The sequence below is a fragment of the Hemiscyllium ocellatum genome, chromosome 15 (genome assembly GCF_020745735.1).
Source record: "Hemiscyllium ocellatum isolate sHemOce1 chromosome 15, sHemOce1.pat.X.cur, whole genome shotgun sequence".
NCBI lineage: Eukaryota > Metazoa > Chordata > Chondrichthyes > Orectolobiformes > Hemiscylliidae > Hemiscyllium > Hemiscyllium ocellatum.
Window position 1 is genome coordinate 46,115,088 of NC_083415.1, and position 21,016 is coordinate 46,136,103.

Sequence of the window (21,016 nt, forward strand, 5' to 3'; positions counted from 1 at the left end):
TTATGCAGAGGGTGGTGCATATATGGAATGAACTGCCAGAGGAAGTGGTGGAGGTTGATACAATTGCAGCATTTAAAAGGCATCTGGATGGGTATATAAATAGGAAGGGTTTAGAGGGATTTGGGCCAAGTGCTGGCATTTGGGTCTAGATTAATTTTGGATATTTAGTCATAGAAGAGTTGAAACAAAGGTTCTGTACAATTCTGCGGCTCTATAAAACTTGCACTTTTCTTATGATTGAGAATGATGTAATGATCAGTGGATAATGGGGTAAAGTGGATTTGTGCTTGAGGGTACTTTCCTTTGAGAATAACCTCCATGCTGAAAGGGAGGATATCCATTTGCTGCAGGTCTGTTTGCATTTTCCTCCTTAGGCTTTTGCATCCCACTGTGTTGGGCTGGGTTCCTTTTCAACATCAGGCTATTTACCTCACGCTGCCTCACATATTCACACATATTGCTTGCTTCCCTTATTTCTTTCATACTGCTTCCAATTATGTGGTGCCATCTCAGCATCTAACCATCTCCTGTTTATTTTTTTTAAACTGATCACAGGTCATTCTGCTGATACTGCTTGTCTTACGTATATATTCTCTTTTATGTTCCTTTTATTGTTCCTTTCATTTTTCCAATTCTGCTGCAGGATTTCAAACATCATTGTTCTCTCTGCAGTTGCTGGCTGACTGACCTGTGCTGTTTTTGCAGCACTTTCTGTCTTTGCTTCAGATTTTCAGCATTTGTCACATTTTATTCCACCACAATGCACAGTGGCATTTGGAAAATCAGTGGAACGCTTTATATCCCATATCTTATCTCAGTGACAGCACATTTTACTGCATTCTAATTTCAAGTGCCAGTTTATTTAACAGTGTAGGATGATGTTTCGCTAGTTATTTGAACAGCAGTGATTCATAAATTAGAACAGTATTAAAGCACACTTAGGAATGGTGATGGAGAAAGCCTTGGATCACTGAAATGATGCAATGTCTCTGCCAACAATTTCAAACACACCTGCATTCTAAGTTTCTACTTGGATTTGACAACCTCGTCAGAGCTGGACATGACTCCATATCAAGTTCCAATGCATTCTCTCTATCCTGTTCTCTTCAGTCTCTGGGGAAGGAGCCTTTACCATTGTCTGAGGGCCTCAGGAAATGAAAGACAACTCTCTTGCACACTGCTGTGGCCAACCTTTGAGAAGAATCGTAAGGACATCGAAAACACATAAGTGTTTTCTTTAGTGTTTTTGTAGGACATTTTTGTTCACTAGCAATGCAAATATTGAGTAAGAAGTTGTTTCATCTTGGTTAGAAGTCACATAATGAAAACTCCAGGAATACGTTCCATCAGACCATTAAAAAAAAATTACATCTGCATGTTTCTTTTCATTATCATTTGACTTTCTGTCATCACATTTTGTTAATTTTATTTACTAAATTGTAACATGGCCGTACGTGTCATTGGGTTTGCTCATGTGAACCTGATGGTTCTTTGCTGCATGAATTCTATTTCACTCCCAGGGGTGGAACTGCAATCCTTGTTTTTTGATTCTTAGCTGTTGCATCCTCATTGCCATGTGACTGCCACTTCTCAATTCAATGTTTCCTCTCTGAAGACCTTAAAGTGGTTGTTTCTGAGATTGTTGTTTTTTTTCTCACATCTTCACATTTGAATCACTGAAATTGGCTTTCACTCGTTACATGCTTTCCACTGGGGTCATCATCTGGAGACATGAGGTCAGGTTCCACATTTTAATGACCAGACCCAGCTCCAACTCTCTCATCTCTCTTTCTGCCCATTGACAGTCTCGGCACATTCAGACTGCTTTTCCAATGTAACCTTCCAATGAGGTACAATTTCTATGCATTGAATAATGTGAAGGCTTGAGTCACCTCCCATCTGCCACGTTCAGTAAAATTCAGCTCTTTTCAAATCCTGTTCGTTGCATCCTCGCCCACTGATCTGTGCTGATCTCAGTAAGTTCAAAGTTCCACCAACAGCCCCGTGTTAAAAATTATCAGGATTTTGAAAGGTCCCTATCACCTCCCAAGCCCGACAGAAACCCTAAGAACACTCTATACCTCTGTTTGTAATCTTGGATATCTCTCCTTTATCTATCCCGTCAATGGCAGCTATGATTCAGCTGCCAACGTCACACATTCTGGAATTCTCTCCCAGCACCCTTCACCTTTCCATCATTCTCTCCTCGTTTAAGTGTACGTCAGTGACCAAACAGTTGAGTGCTCTACCATAATGTCCTGCCTTGCTTCCGTGTTCCAGTTTGTCTGTTTCATTTTGTCACATTAAAGGCTTTTCATAAATGTAAGATAATTTGCATATTGTAGAAACTTTCACTGCAGATATGTTAGGGAATATTTACTGAATCCACACTATTGGCATGAAGCCTCACCCAACAAGATTACAATTTGATTAGTCGGGGCACGCTTAACAATTTGCCCACAGTTTATTTGAAGCTTGTGCACACTGCATTCCCGAGTTACTGATTTGCAAGGCTTGATGAGCAACACTGCCATCAACAGCACAGATCTGGAAAATTAGCCCTTTTTAAAACTTAAGCTTCATCAATAAATCCAGTCATTTTGTTTTCGACAGGCGAGAATTTAACTGCAAGTGTTTTGGAAAAATTCTACAATTCATCAAAACTTTCTGGCCTATAAAACATGACTCCATTTACTATGACCAGCTGCTACTTTGAGGTTAGAATCTTATGGCCTCTTTCATAGTGTGAAAGTAGAAGGGGCAATGAAATAGGCAGAATGGTGACGTATCTGAACCCCAACTCTGCCACAGAGGAAAGGTCCAGTCTCAGACTTCTTACCCCTCAACTTTTTGATGCCCTTAACTGGGCAAGCAATGACCACTTATGGACCTCATCTCATTAGCTGTGGTATGACTGCTGTGGCGGACAAGATTATTGACATGTGGCAAGTGAAACTGTGCAGCCTACTTGTGGACAGTCAGGGAGATGGATCACTTTTACAAATGCACTGTTTGAGGGACATAACATGGCAAGGGGAGGAAGCCCAGTGAGAGCCACTCCTATCCTTGCTGTCGACACATCTTTGTATTCCAACTCCTTGCGGCACCCATTGTGAAACCTATGTACTTAACTGCAGCCGGCACCACTCCTTGCCATGTTAGCAATCATTTCAAAAGACTTGGAATACGAGAGCAGAGATGTACTGCTGAGTCTGTGTAAGGCACTGGTCAGACCATATTTGGAATGTTTTGAGCAGTTTCGGGCCCCATATCTAAGCAAGGACATACCGGTATTGGAGGAATCTGAAGGATGTTTACAAAAATGGTTCTGGGAATGAAGAGGTTGTCACATGAGAATGGTTGTGGACTCTGAGTCTGTACTCCATGGAGTTTAGACCAATGAGGGAGGATCTGATCAAAATTTATAGAATACTGAGAGGCCTGCATTGAGCAGACGTGGAGACAATGTTTCCGCTAGTAGGAGAAATTAGGACCTGGAGGCACAGCCTCAGGGTGAAAGGATGACCCTTTAGAACTAAAATGATGAGGATTTTTTTTTCAACCAGAGGAAGTGAATATGTGCCACATCATTGCCACAGAAGGCTGTACAGTAGATGGGCAGGAGGCTGGAAAGTTGATGTTTCGGGTGTAACCCTTCTTTAGGATCCTTCTCCACCTCTTGATACTGCCTGGCTTGCTGAGTTCTTCCAGCCTCCTGCCTGTCTACTTTGGATTCCAGTATCTGCAATTTTTTTTGTCTCTAACACAAGACTTTGGAGGCCATCACTGAATGCATCTAAGAGAGAGAGAGATTCTTGATTAATAAGAGGATCAAGGGCTACAGGGAGAAGGCAAGAGAATGGGTTGAGAAACCTGTCAGTATGATTGAATGGTGAAGCAGATTTGATGGGCCAAATGGCCCAATACTGCTCCAATATCTTGTGGTCTTAAGGTCAGAGGCCTCTATAGCTATCATTTCAGTGGCAGTCACAGATGCCCCAGTGGCACTGCTGTTGAAAAGGGTTGTTACCCTGTCCTTCACTGGCTGCCCCTATAAACCTGACAGCTTTGGGAGGGTCGTTGGCCCCCATGTCCATGAATCCAGGGGAGGCCCGCTGCTGGTCATGTATATACTAGATACCAATGGTCTTCTTCGAAGCAACATCAGTCTCTTACTGGTTGTCTAGCAGATTGCATAATCTCTAATGCCTGCAAAACAAAGTAGTCCACATTTAATACGAGACCTGGTTTATTTTAATATCTAAAAATATTTAAGGAGCGATTTTATTGTAAACTACCTAATCACTTTCAAATGCACTTAGTAAACTAAAAGTTGTGTGGAAAGGAAAGCCAAATTCTCAGAGATTTACCATACAGAAAGAGTTGAAAGAATTTTAGGATTGGGAATAAGAGAATGAAAAATAGGAACAATTTTATAAAGGAAAATGTGAACATCATTCTCTCTCCCTGCAGTATGCAACTAATATAAAAAGAGATAAAGCTGTCAATAAAATGACACTGGCACAGAGCATGGATACTTTACCACAAACATCATCTTTTTGAATGAGAGAGTGCATGATATTGCTAAGGATTCATGAGTGAAGGTCAAAACAAACTGTAAAGAATGAAGGTGCTATCCCATCAGTCATTGGTAAAGATCTATAAGGCAGCTGACCCAGAAGTATTTTATTTTTATATACAAGGTGAATGGCTTCAGTTTTCTAATGATGTCACTGGAGTCTCGTTATAAAGTCTAATGTTTTTTCCACCATGACTGATGAACTCTTTCAGCTGACATATTGAACTGAAATCGTGTCTGCTCTCCCAGTTAGCTTTAAATGATCCCATGGCACTAATGGAAAAAGAGCAGCTGTGCGATGACCAACATTTATCTCACAACCAACATTGCTGCAACGGATTGTCTGACTACTTTGCTCATGGCTGATTGTGGGACCTTGTCAAACAGAGACCCACTGCCATGCTCCTCCACGTTTCACCAATGCATGAAAAACACTTCATTGACTGAGACATATTTTGGAAATGCAGAGGACTTCAAAAATGCCTGTTCGTTCTTGCTTTAAGTTGGCCACTACATACCCCATGCACCGAATAGTTTAAAACTAGATTCATAGCAATATTGTTGCAATAATTGTCTGCCAAAAAATGGGTCGTTAGAAAAAAAAAGATTTAATGAGGCAGATTGGGAAAGTGAATGTATTTTGGAAGTTTTCTTTCTCCTTGAAGTAAAAGCTATGACATTAGCAATAATTCTTGTTCAATGCAGGGTAAAGCCAGTGAACCCTTTCCAGTAAATGAGACATGTATTAAAAAGAATGATGATGTGCTGTGTGAAATCTGCACAACTCACCTGAGTCATCTTGCTGATATAATCTGAGTAAGACTCCCAATTTAATGCCAGTGATATTTATGGAGAGGTTTTTCTATGATGCAGGTTAGTACAATAAAACAGGCCAAATTAAAGATGGTCACTTTGCCCTCCTATTTTTGAAGCAGTCACTCTAACATTAATAACTATGGCCTATATAATAGAAAATCGTATTGCTACCATTGTCAGGGACATTACGAATGGACCAGCTATTATGCCTAATGAGTGCACAATATTAATTTCACTGAAATTGTACACTTGCAACATAAAGATGAGGAAAATATGTCACAATTAATGTTAGAATAGTAAATTCTGTATGCTGGATATATTTCAAATATTATTGTTTTGTTCTGTGTCACCTATGTCAATGAAAGGAAATGTATACCATATTGTTTTGGGTTGGATTTCAGATTGTGGTGAGAGGCGGGGGGAAGTTTTACATGGAGAAGTGACTGAGATTGAATGCAGGTGGGTTGTGATACAGGCACAACAGTGGAAGCATTTTTGAAAGCCAACATCAACCGAAGAAGTCTAGCCTTTATTCAGTCGTGCTAACAGATGAGTTGGCAATTTAAATCACTAATGAGGCTGAAGGATGTAACTGCAACTGGCTGGGCTCCTCACACCTTGGGAAGTCCATCAGCTGCAGCAAGACAAGGACAAACTCAGAGACCAGTCTTTGTGGATCAGGAGAAGGAATGCTAACTCTCAACAGTCCAAGCTGCACACTCATGACAGCTCAATCCTGGGTCAGGATTCTAAATTCCCTGCAGGCTCAAAGCTAGCCCCTCCCCAGGGTCAAAATTCAGACTTCCTCTGCAGTGTCTGAAGATGATTGATCTGAATTTAATTATGTTAATGTGGTCACTGATCTGTATAATTGTGCTTGATTGCTTAAACCAAGTGACTGAACACACACACACACACACCTGAGATGTTTAAAGTTCCATAAAGAAATTAGTTGAATTGAGAAATGAAGCCATTCCTGCATTACTTTGAGAGAAATCTGCTAAAACATATGCAGCTATGCAGTGACTACAAAACAAATGGTGATGAAGATATTGAACAACAGTTTAAATTTACATGAACATATATTTCTGCACCAGCGGAACCTCCTACGTTCTTGGAGCAATGATTTCATGGCTAGTGACTTAATGTCCTATTAGAGAAACAGTCTTGAGTGTAGCAGTAAGAAAATTATATTTGAACATTGTCTTGATCTAGAAGGCCTTCAAATATTTGAGTAGCTCAGAGAAGATGTGTCTACGTTTAATAGCAGTAAGACCTAACTTTGGAAAAAGACATGACCTTAGTAATCCAGAAGGAACCTACCATGTTAGATCGCAAGCAGTTACACAGGAAACTCATAGTCACAGATGCAACCTGCCCCAATTACTTCATGTACAAGGATTATGGACAAGGAGAGCTCAACCATTTGTTCCGCATATACCATCTCTTGGTCCATTCAAAAAAAATGTCCACATTATGTAAATGCTTATTAAGTCACAGAATCCCTTTAGTGTGGAAGCAGGCCATTCAGCCCATTGAAGAGCATTCCACCAGATCACACACTGCCGCCACAATTCATCCACCTATTGTGCATATCCCTGGACACTGCAGGACAATTTAGCATGGCCAATTCACCTAACTTGCACATCTTTGGACTATGGGAGGAAACTGAGGCACCAGAGGAAAACCACACAGACACAAGCAGAATGTGAAAACTCCACACAGGCAGTCACCAAGGGTGGAATCAAATCAAGATCCCTGGTGCAGTGAGGCAGCAGTGCTAATCACTGAGACACCGTGTCGCAATTTGTGTCCACCTCACATAGGGAAGTGCAGCTAATGATTAAAGTAGAACCATTTTTCAAAGGTGTGTAGAATAACAAAGAAGAAGACTTCATCAGTTTGACATGTGAAAGAATCTTTCCCTGAGACTGAAGGGCAACATATCTATAGCATCATAAAACGTGTGGCAGGAGGTTGTCTTAAAGGTTGCAACCTAACAGAAAAGAATTTGCTCACATAACTGCATATAAGAGCCACAAAAAGGCACAATTAGAGGAGAGATTTTTGCAGAATGAGGTTTCCAGCCTCACTTTCCAATACAGAGACATCTGATATGCAACAGAACTTTCAAAAGTGATCAGATGATATGCTGGATGTGGAAACGCTGTTTCCTCTTGTGGGAGAAACTAGAGTTAGGGCTCACTGTTCAAAAAGGAGGGATTGCCCATTTAATATAAACATGAGAAGATTTTTTATTCCCACAGGGATGGAGAGTCTTTGGAATTCTGGTTCCATCACCTTTCAGAGGAGTGAGTCCTTGAATGTTTTTAAGGCAGAAATAAATAGTTTCTTAATAAGTAAGAGGATGAATAGTTATCAGAGGTAGACAGGAATTCACAGTAACCCAATCAGCTTTGAGCTTGTTGATTGGAGGAGCAGGGTGCAGGGGTAGCCTGCCCCTGCTTTAATTTATATGTTTCTATGTATCTGTGTGATGAAGACTTTGAGACTCATGCTGTGCTTAAGAGACATAAAAAGCTACATACTGGAGAGGAGATGTCTTTGTGCTGTGGCCAGAAGTCCCCCAGCAATGGAAGTGTAATAAATATCCTACTATCAGCAAAATTGACAACTTAAAGGAACGTATTAAGATGGTAAAGGTAAAGTCATCACAGTCCTACCAGACCACAAGGTTGTGTTCTCTCATTAGAGAGAGAGAGAGACCACAGATATTTTGAGGACAGGAGTGATGACCAGGAAGGGGAGAGGGTTGAGATTGGACCAAGAAGGAGGCGGAGACAGAATGGATGTGTGGCGGGCATGCAGAGTACACCAACTGTGGAAGATGGGGCAGAAAAGTACTTTTACATTTCCTCTGAATGACATCCATCTATTGATGTCACAGAATCATAACATGAGATTTGTTGATCTAATCATAAACATCAGAGACCTTTGAATATCAAGGATCATTTCATTATGTAGAGGTAACAGACAAGTTGAACAAGAAATGATTGATGGGGAAACTATTGGCATGTGGCAATGTCACTGGAGTGGTCAGCCAGTATGCAGGCTAATGATCGCGTGATATGGGTTCAAATACCACTGTAACATCGTGGCATTTAAATTCAATTAATAATTCTGAAATTAAAAGCTTGTCTTTGTTGTGATCACTGTGAAGCTATTGTCAGTTGTTTAATAACAAAGGAAGTCCAATGTCCTTACCTGGCTGGGTTTACAAGTGGTTCCATGTAAAGGACTTAATGGACCTCTGAGATGGCCTGGCAAGCTGCTTCGTTCAAAGGCAATCAGGGATGGACAACATGTGCAGTCCTTGTTGGTTTCACCTATATTTGATGAAAGAATAAAATAGGTTGTTAGTTAGAATGAATTAATTGAAATGATGAAAAAAGGGGGAAAAGGTGTAGTGTTTGATAGTAATTTATCTGGATCAGGTTTTGGGTGGTAGAAGAGTTTGGACCCAAATGGCCTCAACACCCACCCGTTTTCTCTCCCAGTTTGAGTTCTGTTCTCACCCCTCACACACCCATTCTGTCTCCCCCTCCTTCTCGGTCCAATCTGTACCCTCTCCCCTTCCAGGTCCATTCTCCTACCCCCTTTCCCTTCCCCTCACATGCACCATCCCTTCTAATCCCTCCAGTCTTTCACACATAATGCATGATGGAACTGTGCAAACATGGTGTTTACTGTGTGAGTGCATATAAACAGTCCTCCCAAAGTTTCCAGTGTCACCCAATACTGTCACTGACTTCACACAGAAAGACTTGGGCGTCCTGCAAAAACCATATGTGTGTTGAAATTTGTTCAAATGTTAAGATATTTAGAGTTCTGCAAATAAACTGTTTGAATTTAGAATTAGAATCATCTATGCATTGCTCTGAGATGAATCAGGTAAATAAGACATTTGGTGACCCAGCGAATATATAACGAATGCCAAGGAGAATACACAATACTTCTAGTTAATAATGTGAGATGCCTAGCGTGCAGAGGAACCCATACATTCAGGTTTACATTGGATATATGGCCTCTCTCTTCTGGTCAGTCGAAAAGTAACAACTCCAGCTCCTGCTACTCTTTCTCAATGGGAAAGGGTAATGAGCCAAATAGAGTTGCCAATCATCTCAAATAGCTTTGGAATCTCCAGCAATTAGAATTTTTTTTTTCCCTTGATGCATCATGAATAAGACCAGTAATTGTTTTCCATCCCTAATTGCCTTTGAACTGAATGACTTGCCAGGCCATTTCAGAGGGCACTAAAATTGGACTTCTAATTGAAAATATTGGCAAAGTACCACTCCAGACTCCCACTATCAACCAGTGTGGAATTAGTTCCCATTTTCAACCACAAAGCTTGGACTTGATCATAACTGAAAAGGTTCAGCCAATAAAAATCACAAGCAGATCAGCCATGAATTTATTAAATGGTGGAGCTGGCTTGAACAACTGAACAGTCTCCCACTTCTACTTTGTATGTTGGTCTAATCTTCACTGGAATAAATGTACTGCAGCAAAGCTTCTATGTACTATCCTGAGGTGTCAGTGTTTTATTCAGCTCTTTTGAAACACAAGAATGTGTTCAACGTTTTGTCGCAAAGTAGCCATCCCAGATGTCACTTCAGTGCATACTTCTGGGTATTCTGATCCATAATTAATGGCTGATTAGTTATTGAAAAACTCTTTTATCACAGGACTCCACAGTTTCACAGAGTTTATCACAATTGATTTTTTCTGATATGGGGTGTCATTGATGTGGGTGGAATTTGTCACTTGTTCCTAATTATCCTTGAACTGAGTCGCATGCTAGGTCACTTCAGAGGAAAGTTAATAGTCAACCATATTTCTGTCAGTCTGGAGCCTCATGAAGGTCAGAGCAGGTAAGGATTTTCTTCCCTAAAAGACATTGGTGTAATACATGGGTCTTTACATTAATTGATGATCATCTCAACATTAGGATTATCTTTAATTCAGATTTTGTTAGTTGAATTTAAATTCTACATCCCTGAGGATTAACTGGCCTCAGGATTACAAATCTAGTGACTTTACCACCTCACCACAATCTTCCCTTGACAATAGTTGTTCATACAAGAAAGCTACAATTTTAGTAAAGCTAAACAATTATTCTACGTCTTCTTTTGTAAAGAAGGCAGTCTGTATTTGTACATAATCTTATCAATGTAGCAAAGTCTTACTTTAAACTAGTTCGTACAAAGTCAACAACCAAGTCTTTGAGAATGTATTTTGCATTCATTGGAAGGCTTCTGCCAGAACTTCTGGGAACCATCTTTCCATTTAATACACAGATCACTCACCCTCAACAGCAGTGTGGCTGCTGTGTTACTATTATCTGTTAGCAGAAGAGATTGGAAATGAATGGAATTTACTGGGTAAATTAGGGCATTTACTTAGCAAATTTGAATGTATTAGATTTGCAATTTGCATATCTGGAATAAATTATTTGAAATAGATTGTTTGGGATCATTGCCAATTGCATACTTACATTTGGTGTTCAGAGGTGGAATTTCTGAAGTTTGCTTTGTATCATATCAACAACATGAGCTGTGCTGAATACGAATCCCCATAGAGATCCATCTGGACAATAAAAACATAATTTGCTTAGTCTTTTGAGTTTAGATGAAGCAGCAACTGTTAAGAGCAGCTGTTTCTGTTACAGTTTGTGACCACTGGTGGGAAATCAAGTACATCAGCGGACGGTCATGCATCTTAATCATCTCCCAACCAGCCTTGCACGTTTGGTTCAGGCCATCATCTTAGACACGTTGACATTGGCCATTCTGCAATGCTGTTGTCATCCTCAACTAAAAGCAGAATTTCTGAATGAAATGCAACAAAGGCTGTATGCCTCATGCACTGTTAAGTTGACAGAGCGACCCCTGTATCCACGGGATCGTTTTCCGTGGTTTCACTTACCCACGGTTTACCATAGCCCGAACACGTTATGGGGAATGTGCCAGCATTGGGGACCGGAGGCTGCTGGGTGGGTTCATTTCCCATTTAAATGAATGGGTTTGCTCCTATCTGTGGTTTCGCACTTCTGCAGTAGGTCCTGGAACGTAACCCCATTGGGACTACTGTATATATTTTGTCATATATTGGACAAAGGAACTATAGTCCTCATTGATTGGTCTGCAGGCTGAAGTGACTACACTTTTATGGGCCAGCAATGTATTTTTGGAATAAAATCCAAAAGTGGAAAGAGAAACAGACTTAACATCTTGTGTCGTAGAAACAGCATTTTTGAATTATTGAGCTGTACAGGTCCTCTCCCAGGCCTTGGGAATAGCCACTGGCCAAGATGACAAGTTCGCACCTGAACAGAAGAATAAAAGTCAGTCAAGAAGATATGATGCTTGCCTGATTTTTGACGATGAGTGATTTTTACTAAATTTACTGGACAACATGAGCTATTAGTTTTTATACAGCTGAAGCAGGTTCCTTTTTATGTTGGGAAAAAAACATCATTAATAGATTATTCAGCCTGCTCAAGAGATGTTATTACTTGGACCGGGGACTTGAACCTAGGCTGAGGGGTAGGGACACTATCACTGCATCACAAGGTCTCCAAAACGTCATTGATATAAATTAGGTTTAAACTGAAATCCTCCCCCACTTGTTTCTGAGAAAGGAGTAATAGGATGTGGAATTACTTTTGCCCATGTAATTAGTTCCTTGCTTTAGCTGTGCGAATAAAGTGGTGCTGAGCACAAGTCAAACAACAGAAAAGATGAAAGAATTTAGGGCAGATGGCAACAGACCGGTTGCTGCACTATCTCCCAGTGGATAGTTGCAGTTCACATGTAGCACAGATCTGGGAGAGAACTTGCACATGTTTGTAGCTGTTCAGCAGTATTGCAGATACTGTACAGGCTTTCTTCCAGGGTAGATACTGCAAACACACAGCCACATGAAAAATATTTAATACCTCTGCACTTTGAAAAGACCTGCTGTACACATCAGATTTTACAGTGAATATTGCTTGATAGAGGGACACTTTGCAGACTTTGGCTTGGATCATCCATGATGATTGCAATGTCATTGCACTCTGCCATTTGGTATCTTTAAAAGTCCATTGTGAATGTTCATGAATGAGTCAATGATTGGATGAATGGATGAGTGAATGAAACAGTAAGTGAGTATGTGAGTGAGTAAGATTGAAAGGAATTACGTGGGTGAAAAGTAGGGGTTTGAGAGGTTAGATAGGCAAGATGACTAGGTGGGTGAGGTGAATAACTGAGAATGGGGTTAATGAGTGAGGAGGGTAGGCTGTAAGGGATTAGAATGTAGGGGTGTAGATGGGTGAATGAGTACTCAGATCAGGAATTAGGTGGGTTGGACTGGGATGTTAGTATGTGTTCAGTAGGGAAAGTCAGGTTGGGAGTAGTCAGGTCAGGTAGTCAGACAGCAGGAACAGGTTAGGAATATAGTCTGGTGTTGGTGTGGCCAGGCAATAGTTTGGTCAGGTGTTGGTCATGCGTTCGTCAGATGGTCAAAGGGTGGTCAAGTCAAAGATAGTCAGGTCAGACAGGACGATAGTCAGGTCATTGAGGAGAGAGCTGGGTGAGGAATGCATTTGGATAGGATAGCGAGATCAAGGGAATAGAGAATGGATAGTCAATATGGGTTGAGGGTTAGTGGAATGTTAGTCTTATGGGGTGGCATTTGAAATGGTCTTTGCTTTCCACTAGGACTATCCAAGGGGAGAAGGAGGTTTGAGCCTCATTCCAAAAACCGTAGGCTGAATGGCCTCTTTCAGCACTGAAATCATGCTTTAGGAGGTTGGATTAATAACAGATGATTAAAATGTTGTGCCACCTCTGTGAGCTAAGGAGTGGCCATAAACAAGATGCCCCAGCCTACAACTGGTTAGGAAACTGCCAATAATAGGAGGTGGGATTTGGTTTTTAAATGAGCCCCTAATTGGCACAACTTGCTGCCAGTCGGAGTCCATGCTGTAAAAGGTTGTGCCAGCAGAAAAATCTCAGACTCCCATACTTTGCATTGCCCTTTAACCAACCTTTCCATCTCCCAACCTATCTCCTGAGGGCTGGTAACATTCAGCCCTTCATGTCTCTGATGTGGCATCATCACTGTGCACAGTAAAAGCCAAAATATTGCAAAAGCAAATAGGGGCATTGCTAACCAGCCTCACCTTTTGCAGCTATTGAGCAGACCTGTGGGTTGAAGAAGAATTTAGAAAGATTCTCACAAAACCCTGTTTATAGACCACAATGGCATCTCACCAACAGGTCAAATGAAATGTGGATTCCCAGTTTACCCAGAAGTTAATCAGACCTTTGGCATCTCCTGCAGTGGAATCCTCAGAGCTTTCTCGACAGCTGAAATAGCTCCTCCCATGACAATTAGTTCAAGGAAAATTGCTACTCATTCCATTCTAAAAACTACGGCTGATACTAAGTGACCAATAGCTGAGGAGCAACAGTTTCCTAACTTCTCTGAAAGCTAAGCAAGAATTCTCTGAAGTGCAAGGTCTCATCAACACCACTCATTGACCATACTGGCTCAGTCACATATCAAAATATGTGACAGTGTGACCAAGGAGAAATTATATTGTTGCATGTTTCAAGAATTATGAAATAAGTTGAATTCAGCATAAGCCCTTAGATCCATTCAAATCAGCTGAAGAAAGAGTAAGACTTTTGGGGCTTTGTTGAGGTATTATAGAAAGCAATCATATCAAATATTTATAACAGTGGCTTCATGTGATTGGGGAAGGGGAGATAGTTAGTACAAGGTTGATGGTCTACTAAAGTGGTGACATTGGGGATGATGGGTATTAGCCAGGAGCCCACAACTTGGAAGACAATAATGGGTTTTATAAAACTCCAATATGTGCAGTTCTGGGAAAAATCTGTGGTGGAATCTTAAGCTTCTGGTCAAATTGAAAATCTGGCTAAATCTGGAGTTGAAGTTAGAAGGTGAAATCTTGAAGACTAATTTTAGATCTATTTGTTACCGATGAAAACATTAGCTTATTGGTGCAGTGTGATCAGTTACTTTCCATGTTATGAAGTTGATTGAAGTTCACCAGTTATTATCTGCTTGTTCAGACATTATGTGAAACAAAATCAATTTGTTAGTTTGCAATTCAGTTTGTTTCACTTCATATATTTAACAAAGTGCCAGGGACCTTGGTCTGATCCCTCAATGCCTAATAAGAAAACAAGAGGATGGGTAGTATTGTGTGAGACATTGGAGAGTTGTGGAGAAAAACATCCAGCAGAAAGAAGAGCAAATGACTTTCAAAAAAATATGACCTGCATGTAAAAGCAGTTGAACACATTTAAAATTCCAGGTCTCTGACCTTCTCACACAAAGGCTTTCATTAAAGCAATTTGAATGCCGAGTCTTGCTTTTCTTTAATTCATTGCCCTGTACCTGGGAAAGAAATGAGACAGTGTGATACAACTTTGGTTTCGCAGTACAGATAAACATAGTAGCAAGTCACCTGTGTAATAGTTTCTAATTTAATCATTGTATTAACCTGCACTTGACATTTAAATAACATTGTTCTTCACCTCAGTGAAATTTAGAATTGCTGGAGCATCAATGTTGAGATGCAATTAATATATGTTGCTGAATGTTAACACCTACTTTCCTTTCCTGTGGAGTATTTTTCTATTTCCATAATTATGCAACAGTTACCTTGATTTAAGAAACTATTTTATAACTTAACATTAACTAAAGACAATGAAAATGAATGAACTGTGAAACATGAAGGGAATAAAATGTCTGAAATTTTAATGGTGTTATGAGAAAGTTAAGGTTGGCCATTCAACTTATTTTCTTTGTTGTTGCCCTTACCTGCAGGCTCACCTGGAAGACTGCCACCTATTCCTAAAACTAGAGTTATGATATTTGAACAAAGACAGCCATGAAAGGGTTAGGAGGCAATCGAAGCCGTCACCTTTCTGACAACTGTGAACCTACAAGTGACCAAATGTATCCAACCACTACCCCAGAAAGGAATCCCTATCTGCTGAGTCCAGCAGATACATATCAAATGGAACATCATCGCTTCCCAACTACCAGCACTCTGCAGGGAGACTGCCTCCTTCCGTTGAACAATCAGATTGCCAGTAGCACCTTCCCCAGGATCCATTATAACTCACACTTTGACCTGCAAGATGATTGTAGTTTCACCCCCAATACTTCTACAAGCAAAATCAATCGCATTCCTGCTAACCTGCTGGACCAGTTTGAGAAGCAGCTGCCTATTCACAGGGACGGATTCCACACTTTGCAATTCCAGAGGGGCGATAACAAGCACCGGGCTGAAAGTCCTGGACGGATACGCCATCTCATGCACTCTGTGCAAAAGCTCTTTGCAAAGTCTCAGTCCCTTGAGGCCACCGGCAAAGGAAGTGTGAATGGGAGCAAATATGGTTCAGACGACTCCAAGCAGAGCAAGAGAAGCAAGAGCAAGGACCGAAAATTGGAGTCAAAACGCAGAACAAGAACAAATATATCAGGCTGGTGGAGTTCAGATGATAACCTGGATAATGACAACATAAACTACCGGAATCCGATGAGTTTAATGACACTTGGGAGACGCACTGACCACGGTCCTGCCAAATACTTCATGAATGCATATAACACAATCAGTGAACATACTCTTAAAGCTTCAAAGAGCAATAATGACTTGAAATGTTCACCTTGTGTGAATATACCAATAAATGCTGACTCAAAGTACATAAAGAGGGGTTCCTGGTCCACACTGACCTTAAGCCAGTCTCGAGAAGTTTGCCAAAAATCATCTGCTACAATGGACAAGGCACTATTGAAATCCAAGTCATATCATCATGATCTTGCTTCCCAGTACTTGAAGGTAGGTGACATGTTTTGAAGGGTGAGGTCTATTTCAAATCTTCCACAAGCAAATTCCACAATATCTTTTATTCATTTCGCAAATATCAAATTACAGCTTTACGACTCTTAGCAGTACTTTATACTATATTATATATTTCACTTAGGATCTAAGAAATGCCATGAATATTAATCTAAAGACTGTCAAACACCATCCAATCTTTAGTGTGCACCTCTCATCTGACAAATATATGGAATAATCAGCTAAGACTGTACTCAGAACAATACACAGTAGTGTGGTTTCAGGGGATCGATGTTGCCATTTAGTGGAATTTCTTCCACATTCCACAGTTTCTCAAACATAACTATGCACCGATCCCATTTAATCCAGTTAATAGACCATTCAGTGGCAAATTAAAGATTTCATTAAAAATGTGCAAAAATAATATTAACATGCCATGTTACAAGAGTGACAATTTGTCCTCTGAAATAACTTCTTACCTGCATACCACTGAAGGATGACATAGGTCTGCCTCCCTCATGATGATTTCCTCAATTTTATTACCGAAATATATCAGGGACAATCTTCCCACAAAAAACAAAAACTTTATTTCAAAAGGAAGACTCTGCCAAATGTTATGGGCCATCAGACATTTAATTCTCTTGGATGTTAGGGAGGGAGGATGTCCTGCTTTCAATCAAAAGGCCAGCAGTTCTCGACTCTATTAGGAACAGTGACTGGAACTGCAGCCAGTATCCAAGCAAGTGTGTCAATGGGAGTTATTAGGCCAAGTAAGTGAAGTATCCACACAGAGGCCAGACAAGCAGACCTTGGCAAGAGAGCAGAAATTGCAAAGCCAGAAGTAAGGTGTTCAAGAGGAGGTGGCTCTTTCTGCCGGGCAAAGAATTCCCAAACAGGAATACCACGACTCTCCACCAATCGTAAAGTCAGCAGGATTTAACTGAAAGTCTAGCCAGGTGGCATGGGCAGTGCTCGTTATTCATGTATCACCTCAACCGGCTAAGGGAAGTGGGCTGCCACCCTGCCTCTGATAAAATCTCAATAGCGGCAGGTAGACACTGGGCATGTTGGGCTCCCTGGTAGCCTACCCAATTTTATGCTACCCCTCCACCACCCAACTCGGAGAGGGATAAAATTCCAGCTTTCAAATCCAAGAGTTTCCTTCTGTATTTAGAAAATGGTGGAAGCTGGTGGTAATAGACAAACTGGCTATTATACAACCCATTCACTTTCCCATTTTGCTAATTTCAGACAATCTGTAATGGCTAGTTTTGTGCACATACCCTGAATTGAAAATTACCTCCCAAGGTAGTTAGCATTCACATTCTATAAGATTGCTCGCTCTGGTTGGACATCTCCCTTATTGTGCAATATTTGAAATTGTAGCACATGCCTTCAATTGCGAAAGACATTGCGTTTATCTTATAGAGATTGTGTCCCCTGTAGTTCAATGATTTTGTGCTGATTTTACACGAGCTGCTATAAAAGTCCTGAAAACCAGGAGGCCACCTATGAAGTAAAGAAGGTACACAGGCGTAAAATTCATACAGTGCTGTATGCATTATCACTAAAGCAATTGATTTCACATTGATATAATTTGAACAAAGCAGATGTATAATCTCAGTATTAATTTCTCCAGTCCAGTGGGAAACTTTTATGTAAAAATAGTATTTATGCATCAATTGCTGCAACTCAATCAAGGTGCTCTAAAACATAAACCTTCATAATCTTAACTCAGCCATTATCTTTGCACCTGAAGTAGTAACATGGCTGGCCAATGAAATTCAGACTACCATGTGTTTGCTGCAGGCTGTTAATTATTAATTGCTTGATGAATGAATATTTATGATATTTTTCTGTTGCTTGAGAAAATATTTAATATTTCAGTAAATGCAGAGGGTAGGATAAGGTCTAAATTATTTGTTCGTTTTAACTTATTTTCTTTTTCCACTGATAGTTTTGGAAAGTAGGATTTTTCTGGGCAAGAGGAGAAAAAGATCTCCAAGGTCCCAGATTTACAAAGTTATATTTACCTGTCATAAAATTATCAATATTTACAGTGCATAAGCAGACCATTCTGCTCATCATCTCTCTGATTTTTCTCTGAAGCAACAATTTCTTAATGCCGAATCCCTGTCATTTCCCTGCAGCAATGCAGATATTTTCCTCTTAGATAATGATTCAAATCCCTTTTGAAAGCTTCAATTGACACTTTCTCCACCACACTCTCAAGTAGTGCATTCCATATCCTGACTACTCTTTCTGTAATAACATTTTTCCTTATATCACTATTCCTGCTTTTGACAAGGAATTTAAGTCTGTGCTTTTTGGTTCTGAATCCTTCCACCAATAAGAACAGTTTCTCCCCATCCACTCTGTCTAATTCCCTCACAGTTTTGAATACTTTTGTCAAATCTCCTCTCAATGTACATTTTTTCCATGGAGAACATTTCCAAATTCTTCTATCTTTCCATGCAATTGAAATTCCTCATCCCTGGAAATGTTCAGCACCCTCGCTAAAATCCCAGGACGTGATCAGGTGTACCCTAGAACTCTGTGGGAAGCTAGAGAAGTGATTGCTGGGCCTCTTGCTGAGATATTTGTATCATCGATAGTCACAGGTAAGGTGCCGGAAGACTAGAGGTTGGCTAACATGGTTTCACTGTTAAAGAAGGGTGCTAAGGACAAGCCAGGCAACTATAAACATGTGAGCCTGACATCGGTGGTGGGTAAGATGTTGGAGGGAATCCTAAGGGACGGGATGTACATGCATTTGGAAAGGCAAGGACTGATTAGGGATAGTCAATATGGCTTTGTGCGTGGGAAATCATGTCTCATAAACTTGACTGAGTTTTTTGAAGAAGTACTATAGAGGATTGATGAGGGCAGAGCAGTAGATGTGATTTATATGGACTTCAGTAAGGTGTTCAACAAGGTTTCCCATGGGAGACTGATTAGCAAGGATAGTTGTCATGGAATACAGAGAGAACTAGCCATTGGGATACAGGATTGGCTCAAAGGCAGAAGACAGAGGGTGGTGGTGGAGGGTTGTTTTTCAAACTGGAGGCCTATGACCAGTGGAGTGCCACAAGGATCGTTGCTGGGTCCTCTACTTTTTGTCATTTACATAAATAATTTGGATGTGAGCACAAGAGGTATAGTTAGTAAGTTTGCAGATGACAGCAAAATTGGAGGTGTAGTGGACAGCGAAGAGGGGTACCTCAGATTACAACAGGATCTTGACCAGATGGACCAATGGGCTGAGAAGTGGCAGATGGAGTTTAATTCAGATAAATGTGGGCTGCTGCTTTTGGGAAAGCAATTCTTAGCAGGACTTATGCATTTAATGGTAAGATCCTCAGCAGTGTTGCTGAACAAAGAGACCTTGGAGTGCAGGTTCACAGCTCCTTGAAAGAGGAGTCACAGGTAGATAGGATAGTGAAGAAGGCGTTTGGTATGCTTTCTTTTATTTGTCAGGGTATTGAGTACAGGAGTTGCGAGGTCATGTTGCGGCTGTACAGGACATTGGTTAGGCCACTGTTGGAATATTACTTGCAATTCTGGTCTCCTTCCTATCGGAAAGATGTTGCGAATCTTGAAAGGGTTCAGAAAAGATTTACAAGGATGTTGCCAGGGTTGGAGGATTTGAGCTATAGGGAGAGGCTGAATGGGCTGGGGCTGTTTTTCCTGGAGTGTCAAATTTTGAGGGGTGACCTTATAGAGGTTTACAAAATTATGAGGGGATGGATAGGGTAAATAGGCAAAGTCTTTTCCCTGTTTAAAGTCTGGTTGAAGATTTGTAGCTCGGGTGTCCGTTGTTGTGGTTCTGTTCGCCGAGCTGGAAGTTTTTGCTGCAAACGTTTCGTTCCCTGGCTAGGGAACATCATCAGTGCTATTGGAGCCTCCTGTGAAGCGCTGCTTTGATGTTTCTTCCGGTATTTATAGTGGTTTGTTCTTGCCGCTTCCAGGTGTCAGTTTCAGCTGTAGTAGTTTGTATGTGGGGTCCAGGTCGATGTGTCTGTTGATGGATGTTCTTGCCGTTTCCGGGTGTCAGTTTCAGCTGTAGTGGTTTGTATATGGTGTCCAGGTCTATGTGTCTGTTAATGGAGTTTGTGGATGAATGCCATGCCTCTAGGAATTCCCTGGCTGTTCTCTGTCTGGCTTGTCCTATGATGGTAGTGTTTTCCCAGTCAAATTCATGTTCCTGGTTGTCTGAGTGTATGGCTACTAGGGATAGCTGGTCGTGTCGTTTTGTGGCTAGCTGATGTTCATGGATGCGGATTGTTAGCTGTCTTCCTGTTTGTCCTATATAGTGTTTTGTGCAGTCCTTGCATGGTATTTTGTAAACTACGTTAGTTTGGCTCGTGCTGGCTATTGGGTCCTTTGTTCTAGTGAGTTGTTGTCTGAGTGTGGAAGTTGGCTTGTGTGCTGTTATGAGTCCTAAGGGTCGCAGTAGTCTGCCTGTCAGTTCTGAGACGCTCCTGACGTATGGTAGTGTGGCTAATCCTTTTGGTTGTGGCATGTCCTCGTTCCGTGGTCTATCTCTTAGGCATCTGGTGATAAAGTTGCGTGGGTATCTGTTTTTGGCGAATACCTTGTATAGGTGTTCCTCTTCCTCTTTTAGCAGTTCTGGTGTACTGCAGTGTGTTGTGGCTCTTTTGAATAGTGTCCTGATGCAGCTTCGTTTGTGTGTGTTGGGGTGGTTACTTTCATAGTTTAGGACTTGGTCTGTGTGT

At 40.9% G+C, this 21,016-nt stretch overlaps 1 protein-coding gene across 2 annotated transcripts in view; it reads left to right on the forward strand.

The window, feature by feature from the left end:
- The first annotated feature begins 15,326 nt into the window (after positions 1 to 15,326).
- LOC132822969 (disks large-associated protein 4-like) overlaps positions 15,327 to 21,016 on the forward strand; it is a 222,005-nt gene continuing 216,315 nt past the window's right edge. The window contains exons 1-2 of one of the 2 annotated variants that reach the window (XM_060836438.1): positions 15,327 to 16,284; positions 19,312 to 19,320. In XM_060836438.1, coding sequence (XP_060692421.1) covers positions 15,327 to 16,284; positions 19,312 to 19,320 — 967 coding nt within the window. The remainder of the gene's footprint in view (positions 16,285 to 19,311; positions 19,321 to 21,016) is intronic. The other variant, XM_060836439.1, reaches the window with a different exon arrangement.